The 25,470-nt window shown below is 42.9% G+C and overlaps 3 protein-coding genes across 3 annotated transcripts; 1 reads left to right on the top strand and 2 right to left on the bottom strand.

Annotated features, from left to right (window-relative positions):
• Nucleotides 1-507: 507 nt before the first annotated feature.
• Nucleotides 508-5,251, bottom strand: fez2a (fasciculation and elongation protein zeta 2a). The gene is made up of 9 exons (XM_084556786.1): nucleotides 4,874-5,251; nucleotides 3,847-3,955; nucleotides 3,541-3,657; nucleotides 3,247-3,379; nucleotides 2,878-3,143; nucleotides 2,650-2,730; nucleotides 2,372-2,447; nucleotides 2,233-2,298; nucleotides 508-631 (listed from the first exon to the last, which is right to left on the bottom strand). Exons 1-9 carry the CDS (start codon nucleotides 5,209-5,211, stop codon nucleotides 615-617), a joined length of 1,203 nt encoding a protein of 400 aa, XP_084412912.1. The 5' UTR covers nucleotides 5,212-5,251; the 3' UTR covers nucleotides 508-614.
• Nucleotides 5,252-5,996: 745 nt separating this feature from the next.
• ubxn11 (UBX domain protein 11) lies at nucleotides 5,997-10,012 on the top strand (the record flags this gene model as incomplete). The annotated part of the gene is made up of 13 exons (XM_084556413.1): nucleotides 5,997-6,067; nucleotides 6,163-6,203; nucleotides 7,346-7,446; nucleotides 7,532-7,583; nucleotides 7,666-7,745; nucleotides 7,811-7,874; nucleotides 7,976-8,193; nucleotides 8,282-8,359; nucleotides 8,428-8,545; nucleotides 8,628-8,731; nucleotides 8,854-8,929; nucleotides 9,427-9,613; nucleotides 9,685-10,012. The coding sequence occupies 13 exons, from the start codon at nucleotides 5,997-5,999 to the stop codon at nucleotides 9,860-9,862; spliced, it is 1,368 nt and encodes a 455-aa protein (XP_084412539.1). The 3' UTR covers nucleotides 9,863-10,012.
• Nucleotides 10,013-10,771: 759 nt separating this feature from the next.
• cep85 (centrosomal protein 85) lies at nucleotides 10,772-24,208 on the bottom strand. Its single transcript, XM_084556776.1, is given in 16 exon segments — nucleotides 10,772-12,693; nucleotides 12,780-13,023; nucleotides 13,114-13,221; nucleotides 13,320-13,370; nucleotides 13,915-14,032; nucleotides 14,138-14,292; nucleotides 14,390-14,542; nucleotides 15,064-15,249; nucleotides 15,374-15,491; nucleotides 15,644-15,774; nucleotides 17,643-18,436; nucleotides 22,395-22,526; nucleotides 22,643-22,702; nucleotides 23,706-23,716; nucleotides 23,718-23,758; nucleotides 23,760-24,208. Coding segments are annotated over 16 exon segments (2,490 nt in total). The 5' UTR covers nucleotides 23,784-24,208; the 3' UTR covers nucleotides 10,772-12,529.
• Between the last annotated feature and the right edge of the window lie 1,262 nt (nucleotides 24,209-25,470).

Here is a 25,470-nt window from a genome sequence, read left to right as displayed (position 1 = left end):
TTACATTTACGGTAACTAAGTGATTTATTTGTTATTCTTATGTAGTTACTGCATGTATCTGTGCCCTGCTTGATGTGCTGCTGTAATACTTTCTTCCAGGGAATCAATCATATCTTTTTTTAATCTTAATACTCTTTTTATAATTCTCTAATACTGCAACTTAGTGCATGTGTCAATGTGCTCTGTGCATTTGCTCAGTTTGTAGTTACTGTAAGCACTTCGGATGAATCCAAAGCCCCTTTGCAGCGTAGCTCTGCTCTAATTTATGACCAGAAAAAGCAAAGCTCAGAATATCCACCTGGGCATTTTTCTGATATAATTTAACATTTTTAGAATCGACGTTCATAGTGCAAGAGAATTAGTAACACAGAAAAAAAAAGTCAACACACAAGGCTTGTAAATCGCAATGCTCCCCGTGCAGAAAAATAAATAGTTAAATAAATAAATAAATGGAAATCAGAACACACAAAAAAAGACAAAGGTAAAAACATCCAGGAATAAATTAAGTGTGCTTCGTGTTTGCCTTAAAAGTACAAGGAGTCTTGTCTTCATCTTGTCGTTGTAGTAAACTTTCTGCAGATCTCTGGAGGGCGTCGGGGCACCGTCCCTCTGGTCTACGTTGGACAAAGCACTGTAAATAACAGCAGAGATGGATTTTAACTGCGGCTGAGCAGGAATGAAAACCTCGGCGGCTGGTGCAAATTACACAAGGTACACGAGGAAAAAGACAAAAGGAAAATTCTAAATGTGAGCACATCACTTAATACTGAACAAAAAACAGAACCATATCAAACCCATCTCAGGGTGAAACGAAGCCTAAACGCAGTCTTAGCAGAGTTTCATAGCTAATAATCCCAAAGCAGTGTCTCAGATGTTAAGTGCAGAGTAATCAGGGCTCTGTGTGTGCGGCAGTGAGTCACTGTCTGTGAGTGTGGACACGAACAAGCAGAAATCACACCGCCCGCTGTGCAGGAGAGGGGGAGAGGTGAGGAGGGAAGCTCGGGGTCAGACTGCACTACAGTTTGGTGACAGAGAGGGGGCGCTCTCCAGTTTGGAGCAACAACACCACAACAGTGCACATCGTGCGTCACAAACCTCTCCGTCCGTCGCTCTGCTCACACCAGAGCTAGCAGGTGTAAGGCAGCGATACATTAGAAGATGAGAAAGAAAAAATAAAGAGATGAAAACCAGAAGTATTGAGATGAAAGAAAGGACGAGTAAAAGGCACAGTTCAAACGTCTGAAGGTCTTCAAACACAGTCTATGAAATGTACGTCACATGTTCAGCATTTACAATGAATCACTATTATTTAATAAAGGCTGATTAACTCAGTCGAGGTCAGTTAGTTGAACCTTCCTTTAGTGTTGCAATTTAAAGGCAGTTTATGGAAGACTACAACATTTAAGACCTCTGCTAAACATTTAACAACAAAAAGCCAAATTCATTCATTCAGGGGGGACTGGAGCCTATCCCAGCTGTCACTGGGCGAGAGGCGGGGTACACCCTGGACAGGTCGCCAGTCTATCTCAGGGCTAAAAAGCCAAATTATAATCCATATTTTCTCACTAACTGCATTAAAATTTAACCACACTGGAAAAATAAAACAAAGGAATGAAGTTAACGGCTACGTTTACATGCATTCAGCCAGGTTTTCAATTGGAGGTGTGGTGTAAACCTTAGATAATCTGTCCAACGTGAAAATATTGGAAACTAGTAGCCAATTAAATTGTTTTTAAATGGCAGTAGCAAACAGCAAGCAGTTTAAAGAAGTGTATGAAAAGATGAAGACAGAATTTATCTGTACAGTTAAAAATGTGGGTCCATCTTCTTCTAATGAAAGTATTCAGTGTTGTTAATAAAGTTGGGGGGGTTATCTTGATGTTGGGAGGATGTAAACATATATATTTTCTGTATTTAATAAGCTTTCATGTACCCTGTTAAGTCAGAATCTCTGATCAGAATTACTTCACACACATGGAATAAATATTCACGAGCACTTTCCCAGTATTTTGAGCTGACCTGGTGTCAGTGGCTGCCTGAGCTGTAGGAAATGCATTACAATATATGATAAATAACCAAGAGTAACACCAAACATCAGTGATTTATAGTAAAGGGGATGCCACATGCAAAATTTACCATACGTGGTCCTTTACGTCCATTAATCCTACAGCTTCTGTGATATAAGGGTGACACATGGCGCTGTACGTATAAATAGGAAAGGTAAAAACTCACCTTTGAGAATGTAGTCTGTTAAGAGACTGGGCACTTTGTCGCTGTCATCTTTCATAGCGTGCAGAACTGAAAAGGGAAAGAATCAATGAGCGGTGACGACGCGAGGCATCGGGATTCACGTACGGATGAGGAAACTCACTCTTGGTCAGGATCTGGAGGTCTCCAATAGAAGGAGGGTGTCCTTTTTTCTCGTAAGGGATGACTGTGGTCAAATACTGCTAACCACGAGAAAGCAGAGAGAGAGAGAGAGAGGCGTTAGAGACAGAGCGAGGCATTAAGAAGAGGAAAACTACAATAGATCTGGGTTGCTATTTTAAAAATGAAGAAGACTGTGATGCTACAGTGTTTGTTTCGTCTTCTAGAGCAGAAAACAGAAAAATAAAGAGTTCAGAAACTGAGGGAGAAACAGAAAATAACCTGTTTTTCACTGCACCCGCTCCCAAAAGTTTGTCTGAAGCTGTTTTGAATAACAGAGGAGAGTCCGTCTATGCTGAAGCGCTGAGGAGGAAGGAAGAAAAGTGAAGAAGCATAGAAAGAGAGGTGAATAAAGACATGGAAAGATTTTAGGAGGATACAAAAGTACAACAACGAGAACACAAAGCACGTGCAGGAGGCCGGTCCTGACAGTAATAATAAAGTACTGACTGATCCGAACGATTTCTCCGCGAGGCCCTGTGATGTCCCAGCTCCTCCTTTCAGCTTCCTCTTCTTCTTCAGCGACTCCCGGTGCTCCTTCTGCCGGTTCTGAACGTCGATGAGCGCTGAGATGAAACTGTTCTTCACCTCCTTCTCAAATTCCAGCTCGTCCCTGAGAGCCAGCTGCTGCACCAGCTCCTCCGAGAGCCTGCTGATGTGCGTCTCGGCCTCCTCCAGGCGCTCATTCAGCTCCGCGACAGTCATCGTCCTCACCCCTTTGCCGCAAAAACACGCACGCAAAAGTTGTTGAAAACATGAGTAACAAGAACATTTATCATAATGTTCATAATGTAGTGTGCCAATCACGCGGCCACTCACGCTCCTCGTAGCCGGGGTTACTGCAGTACTGCTGGACCTCCACAGAAAGCATAGACAGGTCTGACTGTGATGGATTGTGCTCTGCCTCCATGTCGGGGGAGTCCTGCATCATTTCCTCTATCTCTTCAATAACCTGCAAAGAGCATCAACACAGCAGAGGGGCCTGCACTTAAAATAACTCAGAGAGCATCAATTATTAAATATTGTGGGAAACACAGATGGATTTGAGCCACGTTAAGCTGCTGCTCTGCATTTACACAGTCTGGAATAAACCACGCTGGAGGGGAGGCGTACCTGCTCCGCCGTAAACAGGGGCTCCTCTGCGAGGCTGGAGACGATGATGGTGTGCATGTCCAGCTGCTCCCTCAGCTCCTCGTCGTCCGACAGCTCCGCCGTGACGTCAGTCTCTCTCTAGACAGGAGGAGAACAGGGGGTGGGGGGCGGTTTAATCAGAGCCCTAAACGCTGGCACAATGAATATCTGAGATTTGTGACATGAACAGAGGAGAGATTTGGCGGGGGGAGGGAGATGGGCCAGACACGAAGGGGAAAGTGGGACAGAGGCGGGAGGGGAGAGGGGAGGAGAGGTGGAGTCACTCACGGGTTTCTCCTCCGGGTTAAATGCGGGGACGTGGAGGGAGCACGTCCGAGTCTGCTTCCAGTCCACCGGCATCACGCGCCCATAGTTACTGGTTAAAGCGTTCCAGATTCTGTGAGGACATGAGAAGGTTGTCAACCATGAACCACAGAAACAGGTTAGATGGTCTGTCTCTTAACCATTAGGACGCCCCTTACCAGATTAAACAGCTCAACGTTAAAAGTATAATCCCTAACACAGTTTATCACCCTGAAAATGTCACTGATGGAATATTTGAAAGAGACACCAAGGGAGTTTTTCCTTGCCTCCATTGCCTTAGTGCTCGGTCTGGAGGTTTTAGGCTGCTGGGTTTTATAAAGCTTCTTGAGACAATACTGATTGTTATTGATGTTAAAACTTAAAAGAACTAAATTAAACTGACTACATTAAACCAGTTCTGTTTGGCCCTGCTAAGTGATCCTGTCATGTTCAATTTAACACACTGTATATTAATAATTTGAAATATTGTATGTATAAAAAATTGTATTTGTCACATTTGAAAAAGCTTTAATCCAATTGGATTGATGACTGAAACTACTGCAGATTTTCATTTCATCACTTGATATCATAATATAACAGGGTGTTATTGCAATATAAGAGCTATTTATCACTATTTGATGCAATGTGAAACAGAAATCCTCAATAAAAGTGATTAAAATGACAAGTTTCAGCCACAAACATGAAAGTAAAACTTGGGGGTTGACCATATATCGGTTTTAAAAGCAATTTAGGGGCTGATACAGATCATGTGCCCATATGAGTGGACCTGTTTGGTTAATCTGTCAGAAAATAGTTTACATTTACTAAATAAAGTCGGATAGGCTTTACATGACTTGACAGATGGTGGTGGTGGGAGAGTGTCACTGCTGCCATGTCTTAAATTAAATGTCCCACAGCTGATCACTTGATTTTGGATGACGTTATGATGAAAGCCTCCATCCACACAGACGGACGTGTAGCCTGCAGCCAGGCCGGACACACAAACACTCACTCGTCTTTCTCCAGCAGCGTGTCCTCGGCGATCACACTCACGGGGGCGATGCTGTCCGTCCTGGCGTTAACATTTTGGAAGCACACGGACAACTTCGCGTCAAAATCGTCCACCAGGTCCTCCATGGATCTGAAACCTCCGCTTAATTCGCCCGGGGAGAAGCTGCCGTCTAGCAGCTCGGGGAGATCCCCACCATCACCACCACCATCATCATCATCCAGGCGGAGCTGCGGGGCGGCGGATCGGCCTTTCTGCTGCAGCAGCGCGTCCTCTGACACCATGTTCAGATCACCTAGGTTGGGCCTGTCGTCGTCGAAATGTGCTACGGGTGCAGCCATATCCCGGACCGGCCTAATCGCCCCGGGTAAACGGTGGATGTGTTGCTGTGGGACTGGCAGGCCTCCGCATCCTCCCTGCGTGCCTGCTCACTTCCCACAGCCAGACTGCACCAGACAGTATGGCTGCACCGGGACGACTAGTGGCGGAAAACAGGACGCAGACACCCTGGATGACCTATTCACATGGTCTGACCACCCAAATATACTTTCACAAGCAATCAAAACCCATTGCATACAGTTCAAATTACCACCTTTACCACCTTATTAAATGGTCAGTTTTCTGACTATTTGGATAAAATGTTCCTAAAAGTCAAGATCTCAAAAGAAAGATGCCAAGAGTGTGTATAGTCACTGAGGCATGTAGGATATAATGATATAATATAGCCTATGATATATTTGTTCATATTATTGTTCTTATTATTAGATAATCATTACTCATGAATTCAAGTGCCAGCAGCATTTTATTATAGCTGTTGTTGTGAAGTGGAGCTTTACTATTTTGGGACTGCAATTTATGAGGACAATAAATCAATCTGATGAATATTTTGTCATGAAAGAAAGAAAGAAGAAAGAAAGAAGGAAGGAAGCTGTCTTAAGCGACACAGTCATGATGCCTTTGAGAGAAAGAGCGACCTCCTGCGGCTGAAACCGTAACTGCAGGATGCATCGCTCCCTGTTGCTAATGGCAACAGACTCCAAACAAACTGAAGAAACGCGGAAATCCCTCTGAACACAAAGGTCTGAGATATTCAGGCTCTGGATTTAACTCATACTCAAAGTAAAAAATGAGCTCACCTCTGTCCATGCTGAAGAAAAGGAGGCGCACTCCACTGCAGGGCCCTCGAGACGAGCAATGGTGGGTTGTTAACTTGGTGCAAACACAACTGCAGAGTTATTGAGGAAGTGTCAAGAGAACATGTACTAATAATAAACATGCATCTGTCTCTGCAGGGGTAAACAGAAAGTCCCTTTCAGGAGGAATCTGCTTAAAGGTACGCTGCACTCACAGGTCACTGACAGGAGGATGTTTCAGACACTTTAGTAAAAGAACAAGTGCAAGAAGAAGCCCTACAACTTCATTTAAGAGTTAAACTATAACATGACATTATTAGTAATTACTCATCTATTAATATGTAAACAGTCTGAACAAGTGCAATTTGGGCACATTGTTGTCCACTTCTCTTTCTAAAACAGTGGACAAATTAGGAATAGCAGCTATTTTCATTGAAAAATTGCAGCCTTCTGTGTAATTTCCGCACTTTGCACATTCATGCTGCGGTCCAGATTAGACCCTCTGTCGGGCCGCTTTTGGCCCGCAGGCCATATGTTTGACAACTGTATTGTAAAGGCTGCAACTAATAATTGTTTCATGACGAATAAATCTGCTAAGATTCAGAAATGCTTGTAAAACTTCTGAAAGCAGGATAATGCCCGTCGCAAAAACCTAAAGCCCACCTTCACATGGTAAATAAAATTAGATAAAATTAAATTTAAAAAAGCAGCAAAACGTCTCATTTGACACTTCGCTGTAACTCTGAAAACGTTGACTTTTTTGCAGGAAAAAAATATGCTTTGTTTAGCAAAATGTTTCTCAATTAATACTGAAAAAAAATGATTAATCATCATATTAACATCAACTGCTGGATAGTTTGATTTATACTGAAATGCCATATTTTCTTAGCGTCATGTTTCTTCAAATTTGCCAACAAATACAGCAGTATAGTTGTGTTTTATACTCCACTCCACACCAGACTGCACCATTAGGACAAACTGATTTTTACTACATATATCACACAACTTCTTCTAACCTGGTAAACCATGAACCTTTTCTTTCTTTTACCCCATTTTACACGTTGTTTATTTAGAATTTCAGACAGCGTTGGCTCCTGATGTTTCCTCCGACCCCAATCCTCCGCTCCCCTCTACCGCCAGTGATGCCTCCGCTTCTACGCGTAAAGCTCCATCAAAGAAAGGTGTAAATGAGTACAACATCTTTTTCTATATCTTCTTTTAATTATTCCTATACAAACAAAAATAGGACCTAAATATAATCTAATCCCACTCTAGGTATGTTTTTTTTTATGTTGAATAAACTAATTTTAACAGTGTTTCACGCCTATATGCTGACCATCAGGTTCTCCTCCCAGCGACTTTGAGCTCATGTCCGCCATGATGCAGCGAGTGACCCTGCTGGAGAACACAGTGAAGACTCAAAGTCAGGAGATAGAGCAGAAGGTGAGCGCACACCTCCTCCGGATGAATAGTCTTTCAAAGCTGCCAGAACTCTCACTAGATGTCTTCTGTCTTCATTCCTCTGAAGGACAAAAAGATTTCAGTTTTAGAGAAGAAGCTGAGGGTTCAGGAAGAAGAAGGTAATTACAGACAACATGTTCAAACCTGAGTTTGATATATTCTAGATCAAAGACTTTATCCTGCCTGTGTGTGTGGATTTAGGACTCTCTCGTGGCTCAAGTGGTCGGGACGACTTGGAAAGAACGTGCCAACAACTGCAGAAGCAAGTGCAAGAAATGGAGGTGAGACGAGTTGAAAGACTGTGTTCTCATTCAGTATTCACATTTAATCTTTTTCTATGTTGCAGAAATTTCTGAGTGACTACGATTTGGTCTGGGTGGGAGATGACGACACCAGGGACGCAGCTGAGTGTGAGCAGGCACACAGCTCAGATGGAGACCTCCGGCTAAGAGGTAGTAGATTTCCTGCAAACGTTCCCTTGCATCTTGAATACTGATGTTTTTCTTCGCAGACACCTCTGCTGACAGGAGCTTCCACATGAACTTTGACCTCGTGCTGCAGCGGATCAGGGACCTGAATGTCCTCGCAGGGGACGGAGAGTCTTTTGTGCAAACGACATCAACGGGAGCACAGCTGGCCCAAAAGGAGCCTATTCGACTGAGGCTTTACAAGAATGGCATCGTCATGTTCGACGGCCCATTCCGCTCTTATCAGGAACAGAGTACCCAGGTGAACTACACGAAAATGTAAAGAAAATGTCCTACGTTAAACTGACGTCTTTGTGGTTAAAGCTCTCTCTCTCCCTCGGTCGTTGCAGGAGTGCATGCAGGATCTAATGGACGGTTATTTTCCATTCGAGCTTCAAGAAAGATTTCCAGACGGCGTGCCTTTTGCGGTGAGGCTCTGTTTCTTCCTTTTTGTTAAATGTGCAAATGTGAATCTTATTAGACATTCTTTGTGCAGGTGCATGACAGGCGAGATGAGGAATTTACCTTCAGGCTACCCTGGGATAGATTCCCAGGTGCAGGACAGGCTGTCTGTGGGGAGAAACGTGAATCAGCAGGCGGCTCTCCGTTCCCCGGTCTGCGCTGCAAACGTCGCTCTGCTCCGGGGGAAATCCTCAGTCTTCTTTGTCATTCTGTCGTTTTTCTTCTGATTCACAGGCAGGAAGCTGACCACGGATCAGTTCCTGAACAAGCTGCCAAAGTTGTTAGTCAAGGCCGGACGAGTGATTGACATCAGGGACTCGCTGAGGGCGACCCTGCAGGTAAGTAGGAGAGAGGAATCAGCCTCTTTCCAGAGAAACCTACCAAAAACTATTCGTGTGCTTAAATCCCTTGTGTCTGAGAGGTTGTGATACAATGCTCATTATCCAAATACTTTACCCAGGGTTCATCTGATGCACAGAGCAGCAGCTCAGTGATCCTCATAGACACACCAGCTCTGCAAGCAATGACAGAGAGGTAAACAATTATTCTTTTTTAATATCATGAACTGGGACACAAACTTGGCCTCTAAACTGACAATTAACCAACTTACCAGAGGGGGTCAGTCATTACAGGCCCACGTTGTGCACTGTAGGATGAATAAAGGATTATTTTGTTTTAAATGGTAGCAGATACGCCGGGGTGGATTTTAGAGTAATGATGCATATCCAGATTATTTGATGGGAGGGGAGGGCCGCAGAAAAAAATAAATCTTGGGTTTAACGTGTAACATATAGAAATACAAGATGTCGGATAACCCATAAATCATCTTGTGCCCATCCTGCTACATAGAAATAACTAGGAAAACAGGATTATTAAAGGAATTAGTGAATTCAAGAACACTATACACGATGCAAAGCCTGATTAAATCCGGACTTGGCCACGATGACTGACTGTCAGGATTGTGGAGATTACTCTATGCGCTGATCTGTAATATAGGGCACGCCACCGTGGACAGCGTTAGCTTGAGAAGGAGTTTTCCATCAAACATTATGCCTTGTCGCTGTCAACAGGCCGCCGACATCCACCGCCAACCGACCGCCCGTTACCCGTGGCGTCGTCACACTCAGGGTGAAGTCAGAAGATGGGGATCAAGTTTACATGGTGACGATGTGCTTCTCAGAAACGGTCGGTGACCTGCGGGAGTATCTGGACAAACACAGGTGAGTCCACGTCCTCCTGTGCTCAATCTTTCTGTTTTTTTTTAATAACCATGCGTTTCCCTGCTCTACAGAGGGGTTGGTCTGCCTGGTTATGACATCATCAGTGCGTACCCAGTGTGTCACTACGACGACGACAGCCAGACCCTTCAGTCATGTGGACTCTCAACAAATGCTACTCTGCTGCTGCGCAAGAGGAAACACAGTCGTTCACTGACTGAAGCCAATAAACCCGTAGAAGGTTACGCATGACTTTAAATGTTATCAGCGTTCTTCATTCAGACGTGTCATAGTAGGAAAATCACTGAAGTTTTAGATAACATTAATGATGGCTCTGCTCACGTCTGCCACAACAGTTGCTATGTTTACCCAGACACTAGTACCCCACTCATAATCAGATTAATACCCCAATTAGAATTAAAAAAAAAAAAAAAAGCCTCATGTAATCACCCATGATCTGAACAGACTGGAAAGATTAGAAGGAATCAGCATGTTTGCCATATGTGGGGTAAATAAAAAGGGTCGTGACTAGTTTCAGAGAAGGATGAGCAAAGCTGGAAGCGATGTGGACAGAGCTGTTAAAGACATGAGTCTGTCTTCTGTTGAATGAATCAATAAAGTCAATAAAGTTAGGAAAAACTGTCCCTCTTTGGTTATACTTACCGCTTTGTACAAGACAAAATGGTATATTCTGATTAGTGTTTTGAGGCATGTAAATTCATATATATCTTATTGAATCAAACTGTTAAGTTAGAAAGTCTAGTCAGAGTAATTTCAGTTGGGTTGAAGAGATGCTGTCCATGTAAAGGTAGCCAGTGAGACAACTACATAAAAACAAGCAATTTTACACTTGTGCTTATCCTGTTATTGGATCTTTTGGTGAAAAATCCATTGGTATAGTTGAGAATACTTACCCTTGATACAGAATACAGATCCAACCCAAGTGTTTTAATTGTAATACTGACTAAAATAGTATTTAATGTGTAACTTCCATGTTGCGGCTGCCACCTAATCCTATTAATAAGTAATAGAGCCAAACACAATCTGATCAAACTGGTACATCACCTATAGAAAGCTGTTACTCGTCTGCAGGGAAGCGATGAGAAGTCCAGAGTTAAAGAACATTGGGTCAAAATTAAATAAAGTGGAAACTCAAACAAGTTAAAACCAAAAGTTCAAAGTCTTTATTTCTAAAATATGCAAATACAAACAAGGACAAAAGTATGAAAATATAAACGTCTTTTTCCCTTTTGCAAAAACATTTGAGATGTTAAGGCATGCGGAGCCTGACTTTCTAAAGTTAAATCTTGTGCTACTGAAGTTTAAAGGTCCCATGAAATGAAATAAAAAATGGCTTGTGTGTCCCTGGTTTGTGTTGTATCATTTAGTTGCATATTAAAATCCCTCTCTATCCTGTAAAGTGTCAAGTTTTTTTTTTTTTTTAAATGGCTTATCCAGCACTTAGGGCAAATATAAAACAAGAACATGTGATTTCAGGGGGTGATCCAGCCAACCCCTCCAATCATCATCATCATCACATGGATTTAAACACCTGAAGAAAAGTCTGCCCTACTCTAACATCCTACTTATTAAACGAACACATCAAACCACAGACGAGAGTTACAATCTTTAAGAACACTTCATGGGACCTTTACACACCGTGGATGCAAAGTTAGCACATTATTACAGCAACACAACAGGAGGACCCAGGACGCTTTCACACTGAGTTGTCAAAGCAAACAAAACAATAAATAATACTGAAGATTAATACTGTAGTACTCTGTCATATATTTATCAAACAGTTCAACACTCTGTCGAATGCTAGCCGGCCATTATCAACCTGAAACGTACAGTATACGGTGATGTTACTCGCCTAATTCTACACAGAGCACCCAGAGTTACGAGTTTTATTGAACTTTAATCACCTACCGAGAAAAAAAAAAAAATGTGTTGGGAGTCTCTGCAAGCTTCGAGACAGGGTCAAAGTCTTCTACTACATTCAGTGTCAGGGAATGTATCGACTACTCTACTGGTTGATGCAGTGAGAAAGGACGTATTGGAAGAGTCAGCTGCAAACAGCCCTTTGTGGTTGGTCTAAAACTGAATTAGCGTTGTAGCTGCAAACGTGACAGAAAGGCACATGTCGGTGTTCATTCGGAAGAAGGCCCTGCAGCAGAGAGGAGCGTTCACAAACATTCGCAGGCTTGCGCAACTGCTTCGACCGGAGTTTCTTTGGTATTAAAAACTGTCGCAGGCCCGTTGGTGTGAGAAGCTGATTTGGTTTTAAACCCTTCGGTCGTCACGTCTCATACCTCAACAGCAGAGTCTAATATTACAGCGTTCACCATTTTAAATAATGGCGCAGTAGTAACATTTCCTTGCAAACTCAGTTAAAAGCACAGGTTAAAATAATTTCAGTTGATTGTCAACCACTTCTTGGATAATTTCCCTAAAGAAGGAAATTAAGATTTCAATAAATTACATCTGTGGGACTTCTACACAAAGAGTTATCCACAAAAGTGGAACTAAAAGTATAAGACTGTTTGGTAACTGACAGCATCATTATTAAAAAACACACAAGCGCAATGCTTCAGGATCAAGTATTAGAGGTAAGTTATTTTGTGTTAGCCCTTGGACTGAAATAGATGAACTCACGGGGGGGGGGGGGGATTGGGGGGGGGGGGGGGGGGGGATGGGAGGGGGCTGAGCTACAGGCAGGCTGGAGACTTAACGTTCAGTCAGTTGAGAGAAGTAGGACCTAAATCATTTGGGCTTTCCTCTGTCCTCATTTTAAAAGAAAATGAAAATCAAGTCCTCTTTCTGACATTCAGTAACGAGGCATGAAAGACAAGCCCCGTAGATGTCTCAGGAGGTGAAGGGGGACTGCTGCAATTTTCCTCCATCACCTGGATGTCAAGGTTATTGAGTTATGCAGTTCTCTCCCATGTCCTGCGCATAACGGTCCAGTATCACGTTACGTAGCTCCTCAACATCACGACGGAGCTGTTGAGCTTCGACCAGCTTCTTCTGCAGCACCTCAGGGTTCATCCAGTCCTCGTCCTGCTCCGTAACTGTTGGAGGTGCTGGAAAAAACAAGATATAACTAGTTCATCTCACATTTTTAAAGCGTTCCAGTTAACTGAAAGATTAAAATTCAAGCAGTTCTTACAAGTGAGGCCAAGCAGCAGGGAGAGGTTGGGGTCTTGCCCCTGGGCTCGCTGGGTCAGTATGCTGCACAGGGAGCGTAGGTCGCTGAGGCAGGAGGCGATCTCCAGATGAAGCCTCTGCGTGAGCCGAGCTCCAGCTGGCTGCAGGACAGAGGAGGCCTGGTTAGTACCCCTCTGCTCTGGATCGTTCATCTGCTCCTGCAGCGTCAGATTCTGCTCCATCAGATCCTGGTTCTGGGCCGACAGCTACGACGACAGTAATTAGCATTAATGCTATGAACGGAGCTGCTCAGCTTTATTAATGATATTTATTTTTTCTGGTTTTGTCTCTCTCACCTCCTTCATGGCTGTGTGGAGCTCCAACACATTCTGCTCTTTGGCCAACACCTCCTCTCTGAGAGCCTGAGAGCTGCTCTCTTCCTGAGATATCTGCTCCTCCAAAGTCTGTACACACAAACAATTACAACTGTTAACAGACTCTTTAAAAAACAACAACAACAACAACAAAAAAAAAAACATATTCATTGTGTACAGATAAATACCTGGATCTGGGAGCCAAGCTGTTCCATCATTCGGTGTTGCTTCTCAATAACCTGCAAAGAGAACAACTCAATTTTAGTGTTTTAACTGAAAGTCTGGGATGGAAACTCAGGAGTACAGTGAGGCGTCACCAATAGGCTGTAGAGGATCTTTTGCATTTTATTAATTTAACTCTACTCACAATGAACACTGGATTTTGAATGTATATCTCACAGAGTAAAACCTCCCTACACTATGTCGGCGTGGCTGGGAATTTAAATACATTTCCATTGAGGAGCCAGTCAAATTTACACCTGTTGATAGACGTTTGTATATCGACTGCCTTTATTTTAATATTAAATCACTCTTTCTCCTCACTGGTCTGTTGCTCTGCTCTGTTGTGACTTGTGCTTTGTTAGAATAACGTGTGTGTTTACAACCAGGAGGATTTAATTTAAAAAGGAAAGCACATGAGATTTAATCATGTTATATAGACATGTTTGAGAGAACTTAACACTTCTTGAAGCCACTATATAGACTAGATGCTTTAGTGTTTATGCATTTTAATTTAGGATGGCAATCACAATATATGGTGTATGCAAGAGAACACAGACAGACCTTTTTGAGTCTCTGCTGCTCCTCTCTCAAAGAGTTGTTCTCTCCTCTCAGCTTCTCTACATCCAGAGAAGGAAGCCTGGCTCCATCCTCAAGGCCCTGCTGCACCCGCTGCTGCATGCTGAGGAAGAGGAAAATCAAAAGGGCACTCATTATACAGTCTCTTTCGCACCAAGGGTTAGGGTTAGGTAATTTACACGTCTGCAGAGAGAAGACGAGGACATACTCAGTAATGGTGGTCAGCAGGTCTCTCTCCCTGCGTTTCTGCTCCTCCAGCTGCGTGTCTTTTTCCCGTAGTTGTGACCGCGTCGTCTCCAGACAGACTTCCAGTTCTCTTACTTTCTCTTCTAACCGAGCCGTCTGCTGTTCCGCCTCTAGAAGCTGATGCAAAACAAACAAAAACACACGTTTAATGACTGACCTGAGTAAAACATCACAAACACAGTCTGAACGAGTGCAACAGCAGAACCGTCCTAACCTGCTTGTTCTGGTTCTGGTAGTCCTCCAAAGTTGGCAGGTCAGCTAGATAGCGCTCCAGAGTCTCAATACGCTGCTGGTTCTCTCTCTTCAGCTCTGCCTCCTTCTGACACTTCTTCTTCAGGTTGTTGATGTGTTTGTCTCGACTGCGAATCTGTTCACATAATGTGGTAAATGTGATAATATGTTTAAAACACAATCAATAATAAGTCAACTGTAGAAAACAGAATTAGAAACATGAGGAAAAACTGTCAAATCATCAAATGTTGGCTCGAGAGAAACCGCTTCATCATCATTCTTTCATCTTGCTCAATAAAAACTAGTGGGTTTTGTCACGTTTTCATCTTGTCACGTCCTCAACTATACCAATATTCAAGACCTATTGTTGTACTAAGTGTGACAGTACGTATATGAACAGTATCTTTGTTCATGTAGAGAGAACAGGTTTCCTGTTAAGTCTCCTGGGTTCAAGGAAGTCATATGAATGTTTTGTTAAGGTCCTTTAATATCAACTGTCTGGATCTGGTTGGCCAAAGCATCTGACCAGACTTAAAAGCAAAACTTAATCAATTATATTTAATCTTTTAAACAGAAGCTAAGTTTATCCGTATAATTTAATTTTCATGTTTTTTTTCCACTCTTGCATCCAGGAAGTGGTGTTAGGTAAGCACAAACCCTCTCTTCCTGTTTCTTCATCTCCTCTGCGTGTCTCTCACAAGTTTCCTTCAGGCTGTCAGTCAGTCGGCGCGTCTCTGCCTCAACTGCCCCCAGCCTGTGTTCTGCCTCCGCCTTCTCCAGGGCAGCACAGTCGGTGCGCTCAGTGAACTGCGCCCTCAGGAATGCATTCTCCCTCTGAGCCTCCTGCAACGCCACCATGTGATAAGAAAGATTCAGTGTTTTTTTTGTTTTGTTTTTTAAAACTTACAACAACATAACAAAGAGTTCTCAGTCTTGTTTCCGGGAGACAAAGCAGGTTTTCACCAACCTGGAGACGCAGCATACACATATCCCCGTAAGACGCCCCTCGGCCCAGGAGGGCTCCGTGAACTTGAAGCTCGCTCTCCCTCAGACGCTGCTCCAGCTGCGTCATATGCTGCTTTTGTCTGCATCATGAGCAGATACAACAATCATTAAACACAAGAACAAAACAGTACGAGACACTTTAGTAGAATCACTACACAGTTACAAACATTTACACTTTTTAGAGTCAAACTAATTTGACAACATAAGCAATAAAACCATTGGTAACGCTTGCCTCTCAATGATGAGCTCCTTCTCCTTCAGCAGACTCTCACTGGCTTTGACCAGAGCGTCCCACTTGCCAGAGTCTGAGTGAACCGGTGTTGAGTACAGAGACGAGTACTGGCCCATTCCTCCACCCAATAACTGTAACACAGAGAGGAGTTTAGAAACATGTCGACTGTCAATATCACCGACTATTCAGGCTACAACATAGAGAGGAAATATACAAAGATGAATGAGAGATAAAATGATTTGCAAATGCAGTTTTGATCTTTGTAGTAAATTGTACAGATGCACTTTCTGCCATATATTACTTGTTCATCGAGGACTTTTTCATGGGCAAAGGAATAAATATTTTAGATATACATGTGAAAAGCAACTGAGCACCGACCTAGACCACTTGTAAACGCCATCACATACAGCTGGCTACACACAGGCTGTCAGTGCCAGGTGCTTCAGCCGAGCACAGACCCCCCCCCCCCCCCCCCCCCCCCCCCCCACTTTAATGAGCACTTTGAGAACGAGGCAGGACAGAAACTGAAACACGGCTCACTAACTCATCATCAGCGCTGTAGTAGGTGTTGACATGTAATCAGCCTGACTTCTGCAGACAGCTGGACAGTTACTACAGCTAGTATTATCTACTCAACAGGCACCGGCTGAATAAAACAGGACTATAAACAAATCTAAAACAAACAAACAGGACTGAGATCTGAGTAACTGAGTATTTTATCCAGAGCTCTCCTTGTAAACGACATCTCTGGATTGACTAGCAGATAGTCAGAGTCCGCTAACCAGGATGAGTCGTCTAAACTGTGTCAGGTCCACATTCAGCCAGTCATCATCTACATCACGTTTTCACTCGTATGTACTTCTTGTATGTTGCAATAACTGGATTTCCACAATTTAAACATCATTCTGCGTTAAATGTACGACTGGATTCACTGTGTCCACAAATACACTACAAGAGGGACAAAGAATACCTAACTACTGGATAACTCATATAAAAATCATCATCTATAGGTCCAATCAGATTTTGAGTTGAAATATTGTTCGGCATCTCAAACCATTATGTTTAACCCATTCAGGCCTAAATACTCTTCTGTAAACCCCCTCTCAAAACCTGAGGTTTTTCAGAATATGTCAACGCTTACTAAAACCTTAATTTCTCAGGCTCTGTAGCAGATAAAAACACGAGATAAAAAGCATTTGACAGCTTACTTCTTTGGCTTTCAACTTGACTGACTTGCTAGGGCATAATCTTCAAATGCATTTTTTTTAAAAAATCAATAAACACCAAACATTTTTAAAATTTTGAAAATCAGTAAAGATCTATTTTTTCCAATTACTTCGTCAATATCACTTCCTTCACTTGAGTCAGCCGTGACGGATCGCTAGCACGGTGTTTAAAATTTTCGACCAAAACATAGGCTACTCCACGTGTAGGCTTATTTCGACCAATCACAAAGCGTTTTATTAGTCGCATGAGTTTAAAAAAAAAATCCCTGACGAGGTATCAGTTGAAGTGTCAGCACACAGTACGCCGAGGTGTCGATGGTACATTACTGGGTGGTACTCAGTCAGCATCTGTCACTTTGTTGTTTTTTGAACTGTTGAGCAACAACTTTCTATCATTTCAACAGCCTTTTACAGATTGCAAAACAGTGGCAATGACAAGCCGACTAATGTTAAACCTTGTCTGACAAAAAAAAATACGTCTTAAAGTTCTTGTCTTAGCCGATGGATTTGACAAATCTGCTTTTAAACAGAACAAGGCATCAGAACGTTATGTTTTTTTCCCAGTGTTGACCTATATCCAGTATGTGGAGGAGAACTGACTTTCTGGCCAAATTTCAACATGCACAAACAACCACATGCCCCACATGTTTAATCCAATGGCCTTTACTTTTGCTCGCTCTATTTCTCGCTTTAAAAAATGAATACACAAAGAACACAGGCTTGTTCCTGTCGTAAAATGTTCTATCTTAAAACCTCGTCGGACAAACACTTGCCTGCATTTGTTCCAGTTGCAGGCGTAAACTGTCCATTTGCTGCTTATTTTGCTGTTGTTGCTGCCAGCTGGAAAGTTCACTACATCTGTCCTGCCGCAGCGGCTCATAACCCTTGGAGCCTGCGTGCTCCCTCAGCAGAGCCTGTGTTTGCAGGCTGAGAGGGCTCCCGTAAACTCCAGCAGATCCGGCTGCGCCAGGCTGACCACCCCTCTGATTAGAGGCTTCTGATGTGCCAGGAATGCCGGGCCTAGCTTCAGGCAGAACCTTATAGCTGTGCTCCATGCTCGCTCTGTAGGCCTCAGACACACAGTCTGGGACGTCTCTAATCCCGGTTGTCTGAAACCGGAGTCTGACATCAGGGCATAACCCCCCCAACAGGGCCGACTGATTTAGTGTGGGCTCCACAGCGGGAGTGTCAAACCTCTGGCCATCATCCATCCGCGTGTGATCTGCGGGGAAAAGCGAGTGGTCCAGCCCGTTGACAAGGCTGCGGTAGCGGCTCAGGCAGTCTGGCTTGGGTCCCACAGGATCATTTCCCACACCGGCCTGAGCATCCAAGTTGGGGGAAGATGCCGATTTAGAGAGAGAGGAAGACTTCGACGTGGAGCCGCTTGGAGTTCTTGAGCCAGAGGAAGATCTGTGACCCGCAGCTGAGGGCAGGGAATCCTCCTGGACACACGGCTGGGGCTTCGAGGCCGGGGAACCGGCCGTGGATGGCATGACATGTGCAGTGGGTATGGATATCTGACTGCGGATGGGCTGGAACGAGGGGCTGCTGCTGGAGCTGCAGAAATCTTAAAGAGTAAAATAAGAGAACGGCGTTAGAAACGAAATGAAGAGTTATTCTCTCACAAACGTGTCTTGTTAAATCAGTGCAGAATATCTAGAGCAGTGCCGCGGGCCATTTCTCTATTTTCAGTTGGTGATGTAAAGTAGATGCAGCAGGGTTTATGGGTGGCCTACTTTGATGATGAGGTGTCACCGAAAGAATTAACTGGCTCTGACTGACTCAGTTCGGGGAGCAGGTTTATAAAAGACTTAAACCAGTACACAGAATAAATTACCTGATTTACATAATAAACAAATATGTCATTGCTATCTTAATAAAACTAGTTTTACCTGCCACGTACACAAAGGACAACATTAATACACTGTGCTAAACGGTTACAACGAAACAGCTGAGTAAACAGTCTTCCTGTTTTAATTAGGCTAAATTGTTCCCTTGACAACAAGCACAGATTAGTACCCCCAGATTACCCTACAGATGGACACGCTGAAAACACTCCAGGAAGCACGCACAAACTATCTTCATTTTGAAACTTAAGGAATCCCAACGAACTTCAGGAAGGCAGCGAGATTCCTACAACCAACCACCAGACATCTCCACAAGTCTCAACACACCAGTTACATGACATTTCAACAGCGTTACAAACCTGCGAAAGTCCGGAAACGAGGCAGTCACTCGAAGGCAACAAACGCGTTATTAGCTGTGGCATTTTTTCTAAAGCTGAACTGAGGCGAGCGCGGCTGCAGAAAGCTTTATATCAAAACAGAAAGCGGTCTCCTGCATCTCCAGGCAGCGCGGAAAGAATCTCCGAAGCTAAGACTGACAGCCGCCGAAAAAACAAGCAGGCCCTGTGCCCGAGCCGTATTGTCCCTCGAACAGCCGAAGCAGTCTGTCACAAGCTCCGAGCGAACGCATACAAACAGGCACACACAGGAAAGGTTAGGGGTATTTATAGCCCACCTCTCGAATTACAGAGTGATCTGTGGGTGCCGCTTATTTAAGCACCTTGCCTCCTCCCACCGTAACACACGTGTACACCCAAAGTCAAGGACTGAATGGGATGTTTTTCCACTGCCCTGTTTGAACCAGAGCTTTGTTAAAATAGAAACCCCAGTCAACAATCACAGGAAAATAATAGTTACTAAAAAAAGCAAAAAATGTCATGACAACAAGATATATCTTTCAACAACATAAAACTTCAAATATGAAAGCAGCCTCCAGGCTCCTACTGATTCATGACTGATTAGAACAAGTCTAAACTACTCTGTGAGGTGAAAAGTAGCTAGATGTTTGCTCAACATACATTCCTGTCTTTGGAAGCATAAAACAACAAATACTCAAAGCTTGTTTGTTCTTGTTAACTGCTTTAAAAGGTCAGTTGTACTAGAGATGGTTAATTTTCCACTCTACACAGTATTTGTTATCAACTGTCACGTTGCTAGGCACCACTGTCCTTTCTAAACGTCTAGAGGAAGCTAGAAATAGTAGACAAACGTCCGTACAAAAGGAAATGTTTTCAAGGAACACACCAGGCGCAACATGAACAGGTTGGAGCAAAATCATGCAAACCTAACAATGACTGTATCTCATAACAAAGCTTTTGGCCACAATTTGCTTGAATACAACTTTCATCCTTCTAGGAATGTCGTCTTACCAGTAATCGCTGCAGTTCAGGACGTGTAAGATAAAACTGGACCAGTGTTGGGTGTAGTTACTTTGGAAAGTAGTTAGTTAGGTTACTGCGTTACCATCAATTAAAAGTAATCCGTTACGTTACAGCGTTACCTATGAATAAAAGCGTTAGAGTACTCATGCGTTACCAAACATTAAAAGCTCCTCGCACATGCTGCAACTCAGCGACACACAGCCTCCTTTAAACGCACCGAGACGTCCTGACAATGAATAACGTCATTCATCCAACCACGTTAACTCTGCAGGATAACAATACCAGGGTGATGGAGCTTGGATACCAGATGTTTTTAAATTGGAAGTGGATTTTTTTTGCGGTCGACAGAAGCTTTTTTCACCAACGCAGAGTGTGCGATTTACCGTTATGTTGTTCTTGTCCTTTTCGCTAGCGAATTGAAAATAATGTGCGTAGGCTACTTCCACGATTCATAAGCTGTCCTCTCTGCCATCTTGCCGGCGGTTCGAAAACACTCACACACACACACACACACACACACACACACACACACACACACACACACATATACAGGTAACGTAGGTCAGCAGGGGACAGGCGCATCATCACAGCGCTGCGCCTCCGTAGTCTTTTTCTTTCCTTATCCGGAGAAATTCTTAAAGTAACGGATTACTTTTTTAAAAGAATAACGAAGTTACTGATTACTTAACGCACGAAACTAACGCGTTAAGTTACAAGTTACACGAAAAATTAGAGTACTCTAATTACTTTTTTCGTTACGCGTTGCCCACAACACTGCACTGGACACCTTAAGATTAAACGCTTTCACTACTTTGGAAGATTTAGAAGATATGTCACCATAGAGAGCCTAAGTCCCGCCCCCTCTATTCCGGGTTATGGGACCTATCTTTCGAAAAAATATGAACGGCAGTCTATGGCGAAAGATAAATTATTTTCTGGTCCCGATCGACTTGTGCCTTGGATTATACATATGTTGTTTTTCAGAATAAAAAATGATTTTACATGTCAAGAATGTCACAGTTTGTCGCAAGATAGTTCAGTAAAACGCTATGGAAAATACGTAATTAAACGAACTACAAGTCCCGCATGCTGGCGCGTACAGAACCGACCAAAACTCCCTTCGTGTGACTACAGCTCTCGACATGACCCGATTTATAATGATTTTCACCTCGTTTGATGCTTCTGCCTTCGTCCTGGAAGAAGACGGTAAAGCTCAACAAGGAGACAGCCATAGTTCTCAGACGAGAGATGTAGTTCACTAAGCGATCTCATACAAAACCTAATGTTGTTCAGCTTATTTACGTCAAATAATTTATCTCTTGACGTGAAAAATTATCTTTTAAATCCACACACATCATATGTGAAATTCATGCCACAATTCGATCGGGACCAGAAAATAATTATTATCTCTCCATAGACTGCCGTTCATATTTTTTCGAAAGATAGGTCCCATAACCCGGAAGCAGGGGGGCGGGACTTCGGCTCTCTATTAAGACTGCAAACTGTTCCATACGCCGTCTCCTCAAGTAAAGGGACGCGAGCAGGAGAGACTGTTAATTTCACCATACTGATATGCAAAGCATGAGTTTACGAGTGTGCTTGAAGTGCGAGATAAGTCACCTGGCTAACATTTTTGCACTGCTCTATAAAACTGCCCAGTGGTGGCATCACAATTAGCAGCGAGAACAAACCCCAGAGTGCTGACACACTTCTAAATAATTTTCAATCTACTATTTTGCAGGGTTTCCTGTGGAAACAGGGACCACCCAGTCCCAGCTGGCCATCCCGTACATTTAACCTTTGAGTCTATTATTTTTTCCATGGACAAATATAATATATATATACACACACGCATACACCATCCTCATCGGGATACTCCCATTTAAAGAATAACAATATTAAAAAAACAGTGAATGTGACATTTCACAGCACAGACAAGGTCCAGTCCCCATTTAGCTGTCCAACAACTCGTCCTCTCAATCAGCCCTGACACCAGAGCAGTGAAGCAGTGGGGACTTTAATCCACCTCCGTATATCTCCTGAGCAACAACAGTGGATCATGAACATGTTCTCATTCTATTAAAAGCCAAAGAAACAACACCAACATTATGCAACTGATTTCAACTTTAAAGACACATTTACAGAGTATTAGTCACACACGCACACACTATTGAATAAATACTCTGTGATGTGCAGACTGCTATACAACAAAAACTAGACTAACTCCGTCGCTGACAATCAAAACAATGTTACACAACACACAGCGCAGCGGAGAGCAAGAACAAGCAAAAGTCATCACCTTCTGCGCTGTCAGATGCTGAGGTGCCAAGACCAGTGTCCCCGCTGTCCGATGTTCCCGGCCGGCGGCCAAAGCGGCTTTGGAACTTCTCTGACACAGCTGGTGTCTGCCACTCCATGTCAGCAAACCGAGCTAATGTATGAAGAAAAAATAAATAAAAGATAAGGGGACAACGGCGGCACATCAACACGCGTGGAAGTGAGGGCGCAAGTGTTTAGGTGCTTTTTGACGGCAGCGTGTCGTCTTACCCGCTGGCTTGGGTTCAAGATATCTGTGTGAGGTTGTCATTCCATACAAGACAAAGTGACCTGGTGGAGATAGATGTGGAAAAATGAATTACTATGTAGCGGCAAACAATTAAAAGGATAGTTTTAATAACATGAGCAACTTGACAATATTATAACTTAGCCAGCTCTTAGGATGTCTAACATAGCTTCATTAGGTTTGAGTTCAACAAATAACTGAATATGTGTAGATTATTCCTTTACATTTAGTCTAATGAAAGCAGTGACAAGAGGCTGGTGGACAAAGCAGAGACTAAGCTGTCCACTGAACAAACACCTTCTTTGTTTCTACTTTGTATATTATGAACTGAACATTCATAGCCCGGGACTCAACAGCTGTCAGCTACTGACTGATCTCTCCTCACCTTTCAAATTCATCTGCCCCTCAACAACCACGGCTTACTTTTTCTGGGTACCAACAAAAATAACAACATGAGCACATGTCCCACCGTTACATAATGCCTTACACAAACATTTATAGCCCTGAGAGGCCAGAGGAAGTTGTACATTATTTGAGGCACGCGAATGTTAACAGATACGGACAGACAAAAGCAAGATAAGACGCAGCCCCCTTTCATTAAAATACTAATCCTCTTCACGGGGTAATTCATAACGGAAGTGACTCGTTAACGAGCCGAGAAAATATCTGAGCTAAACACGGCTAACAGCTAAAATGAATTTGTTAAAAAAGACTTTACAGCAGCTAAGTGCGACTACTGTTTCTATTCGCGTGTAGGCTTTTTTTTTTTTTTTTTTTTTTTTTAAAGCGACAACTTCTTCATAATGTGCCCTCCAAAATGTTCCAATTTCTTGTGCAACGATGTACTGCACCGTTAACCGTTTTAGCTAATCCGTGACAAATCCGTTTCCGTCGAACAAGCTAGCTAACGGCTAACGGCTAACACAGCGCTGCGGTGTACTCGAGCTATGTCAGTTAACGTCAACGTTCCATATGTCAGTTAGCTTCCGAGCATACATTAAGGCAGATAATAACGGCTGTCTGCGCTGGCGTGGCCAGCTACTTTACCTTTTGTTTTCACATAAACACCGACTGCAGTAATAAATCTCGGTTTCAGGCTCGCAACCGAAGCCGAATCTGTACCATCCGCTGCTGCTGCTGCTTCTGCTGCTACTGCTGTTGTTCCGCTAACCAAGTGATTCCCTCTGATGGCAGACAAACGCTCTAACGACACAATGGCCGCTTGTTTAACTGTGCAGCGCCGCCCGCTGAGCACCGACGGTTTGTGCTGTTTAAGAAACCGATTGAAGCTTTCCTCTTTGCAACATGTATGCAGCCACCGTGGTTAAATTTACAGCATTAAACCCAAAGATTAGAGTAGCAAAGTTTTATGAGTCTTTCTAAAATATTTCTGCTCACCCAACACAAGATGAGCGGCTTTGTTCTGTCACATGACCAAATACCACAAAAGTGACACAAAACGAACCAACCTAATCAAGATACGTTGAGAAGGATAGAATAACCTAGAAATTAGACTTTATGTATGGGTACATTTTAAAAAACATTTCAGATATACAGGTTGGCGCTGAGATAAATGCTATAATTTTATTTTATTTGTTTATTTATTTTTGCCCATATGGCATATCACACCAATTTGCAACATTAAGACATATAATCTGTTATTTGCCACCCCACGTGTTAAAAAATGCTCCACAGATGTCTATGGGCTTCTGTTTCTCCATTTGAAAATGAATGAAGCTAGTTTACGCCAAACATACGAGTTCTGCAAAACAGGGAAGCGAAACTACCACAAATGCTGACAGTAGTTGCAGGAAGTGGGGGCATGCACACTAACATTTGTAGTGCACAGCCCCTACCTTGCAGAGACACATGCTTGCAAGTCAGGATTTTTTGGAAGAAACTCACAATTACGTTACAACGTTCATCTGATTTCTTCATTGTTTTTCCTGATACAGTAGAGAGACATACAGCATAGTATAGTATGGTGTAATTACAGATATCAACATATTACGCTGACTGTTGATGAAATGTGTTAGAATCGTTGCACATGACACATGGTTTTTGGGTTGCACACACACCACGTCAAAGGATGTGTGCACACAGTCAGAATACAGAAAATAGGTGTGTCGACATTTTTTAACTACTTAGCAATTGTCTCTTGCTCGTATTTGTCACGAGGTCTTACTTACACACAAAATAAAAAATTCACATCAAAAAAACACAATTGCCAGTACAGTATGATGCAAAGAAGAATATAATGCTATGTATTCTTAGTTTTTAAGAGCACTATCTTGCAGTCTGCTTTATAAAGCAGACTTTATGAAACAGACTGCAAGATTAAAAACACTAGACGTTATCATCTACCGACCCATTTACACATTTCCATCAGTACAACAAGTGTGCTCGGATAAACCTAGGTCTTGTTAACAGTCCAGCTGTGTTTAAATCTGACTTTGCAGAAGTTATAAGATGATGCACACTTCAGATGTCAATTCAGCAGCGCATGACCATGTCTTTGCTTCAGAATCACAATCACAATCAGAAAATACTTTTTTGCCAAGCACGTTTGCACATACAAGGAATTTGCTTTGGTGTTGTTGCACTCATTACGCCTAAAATAAAATAAAATAAAATAAATTATAGAAACTTGGCTCTCAAATATACAAAAATACAAAAAATATATACACAGAACATTTACAGTGGGATGGTAGTGGGTTTGATGTGTTAATGGGGGGGGGGGGGGGGGGCTTCAGTGCATGCCCTGCTGCTGTAAGATAAACAGGAGAGAGAGCTGACATTTCACGGTATATCC

The sequence above is a fragment of the Chelon labrosus genome (genome assembly GCF_963514085.1).
Source record: "Chelon labrosus genome assembly, chromosome: 12".
NCBI classification, from domain to species: Eukaryota; Metazoa; Chordata; class Actinopteri; order Mugiliformes; family Mugilidae; genus Chelon; species Chelon labrosus.
The sequence above is the reverse complement of the archived record's forward strand: the minus strand, read 5'-3'. Positions and strand labels throughout refer to the sequence as shown.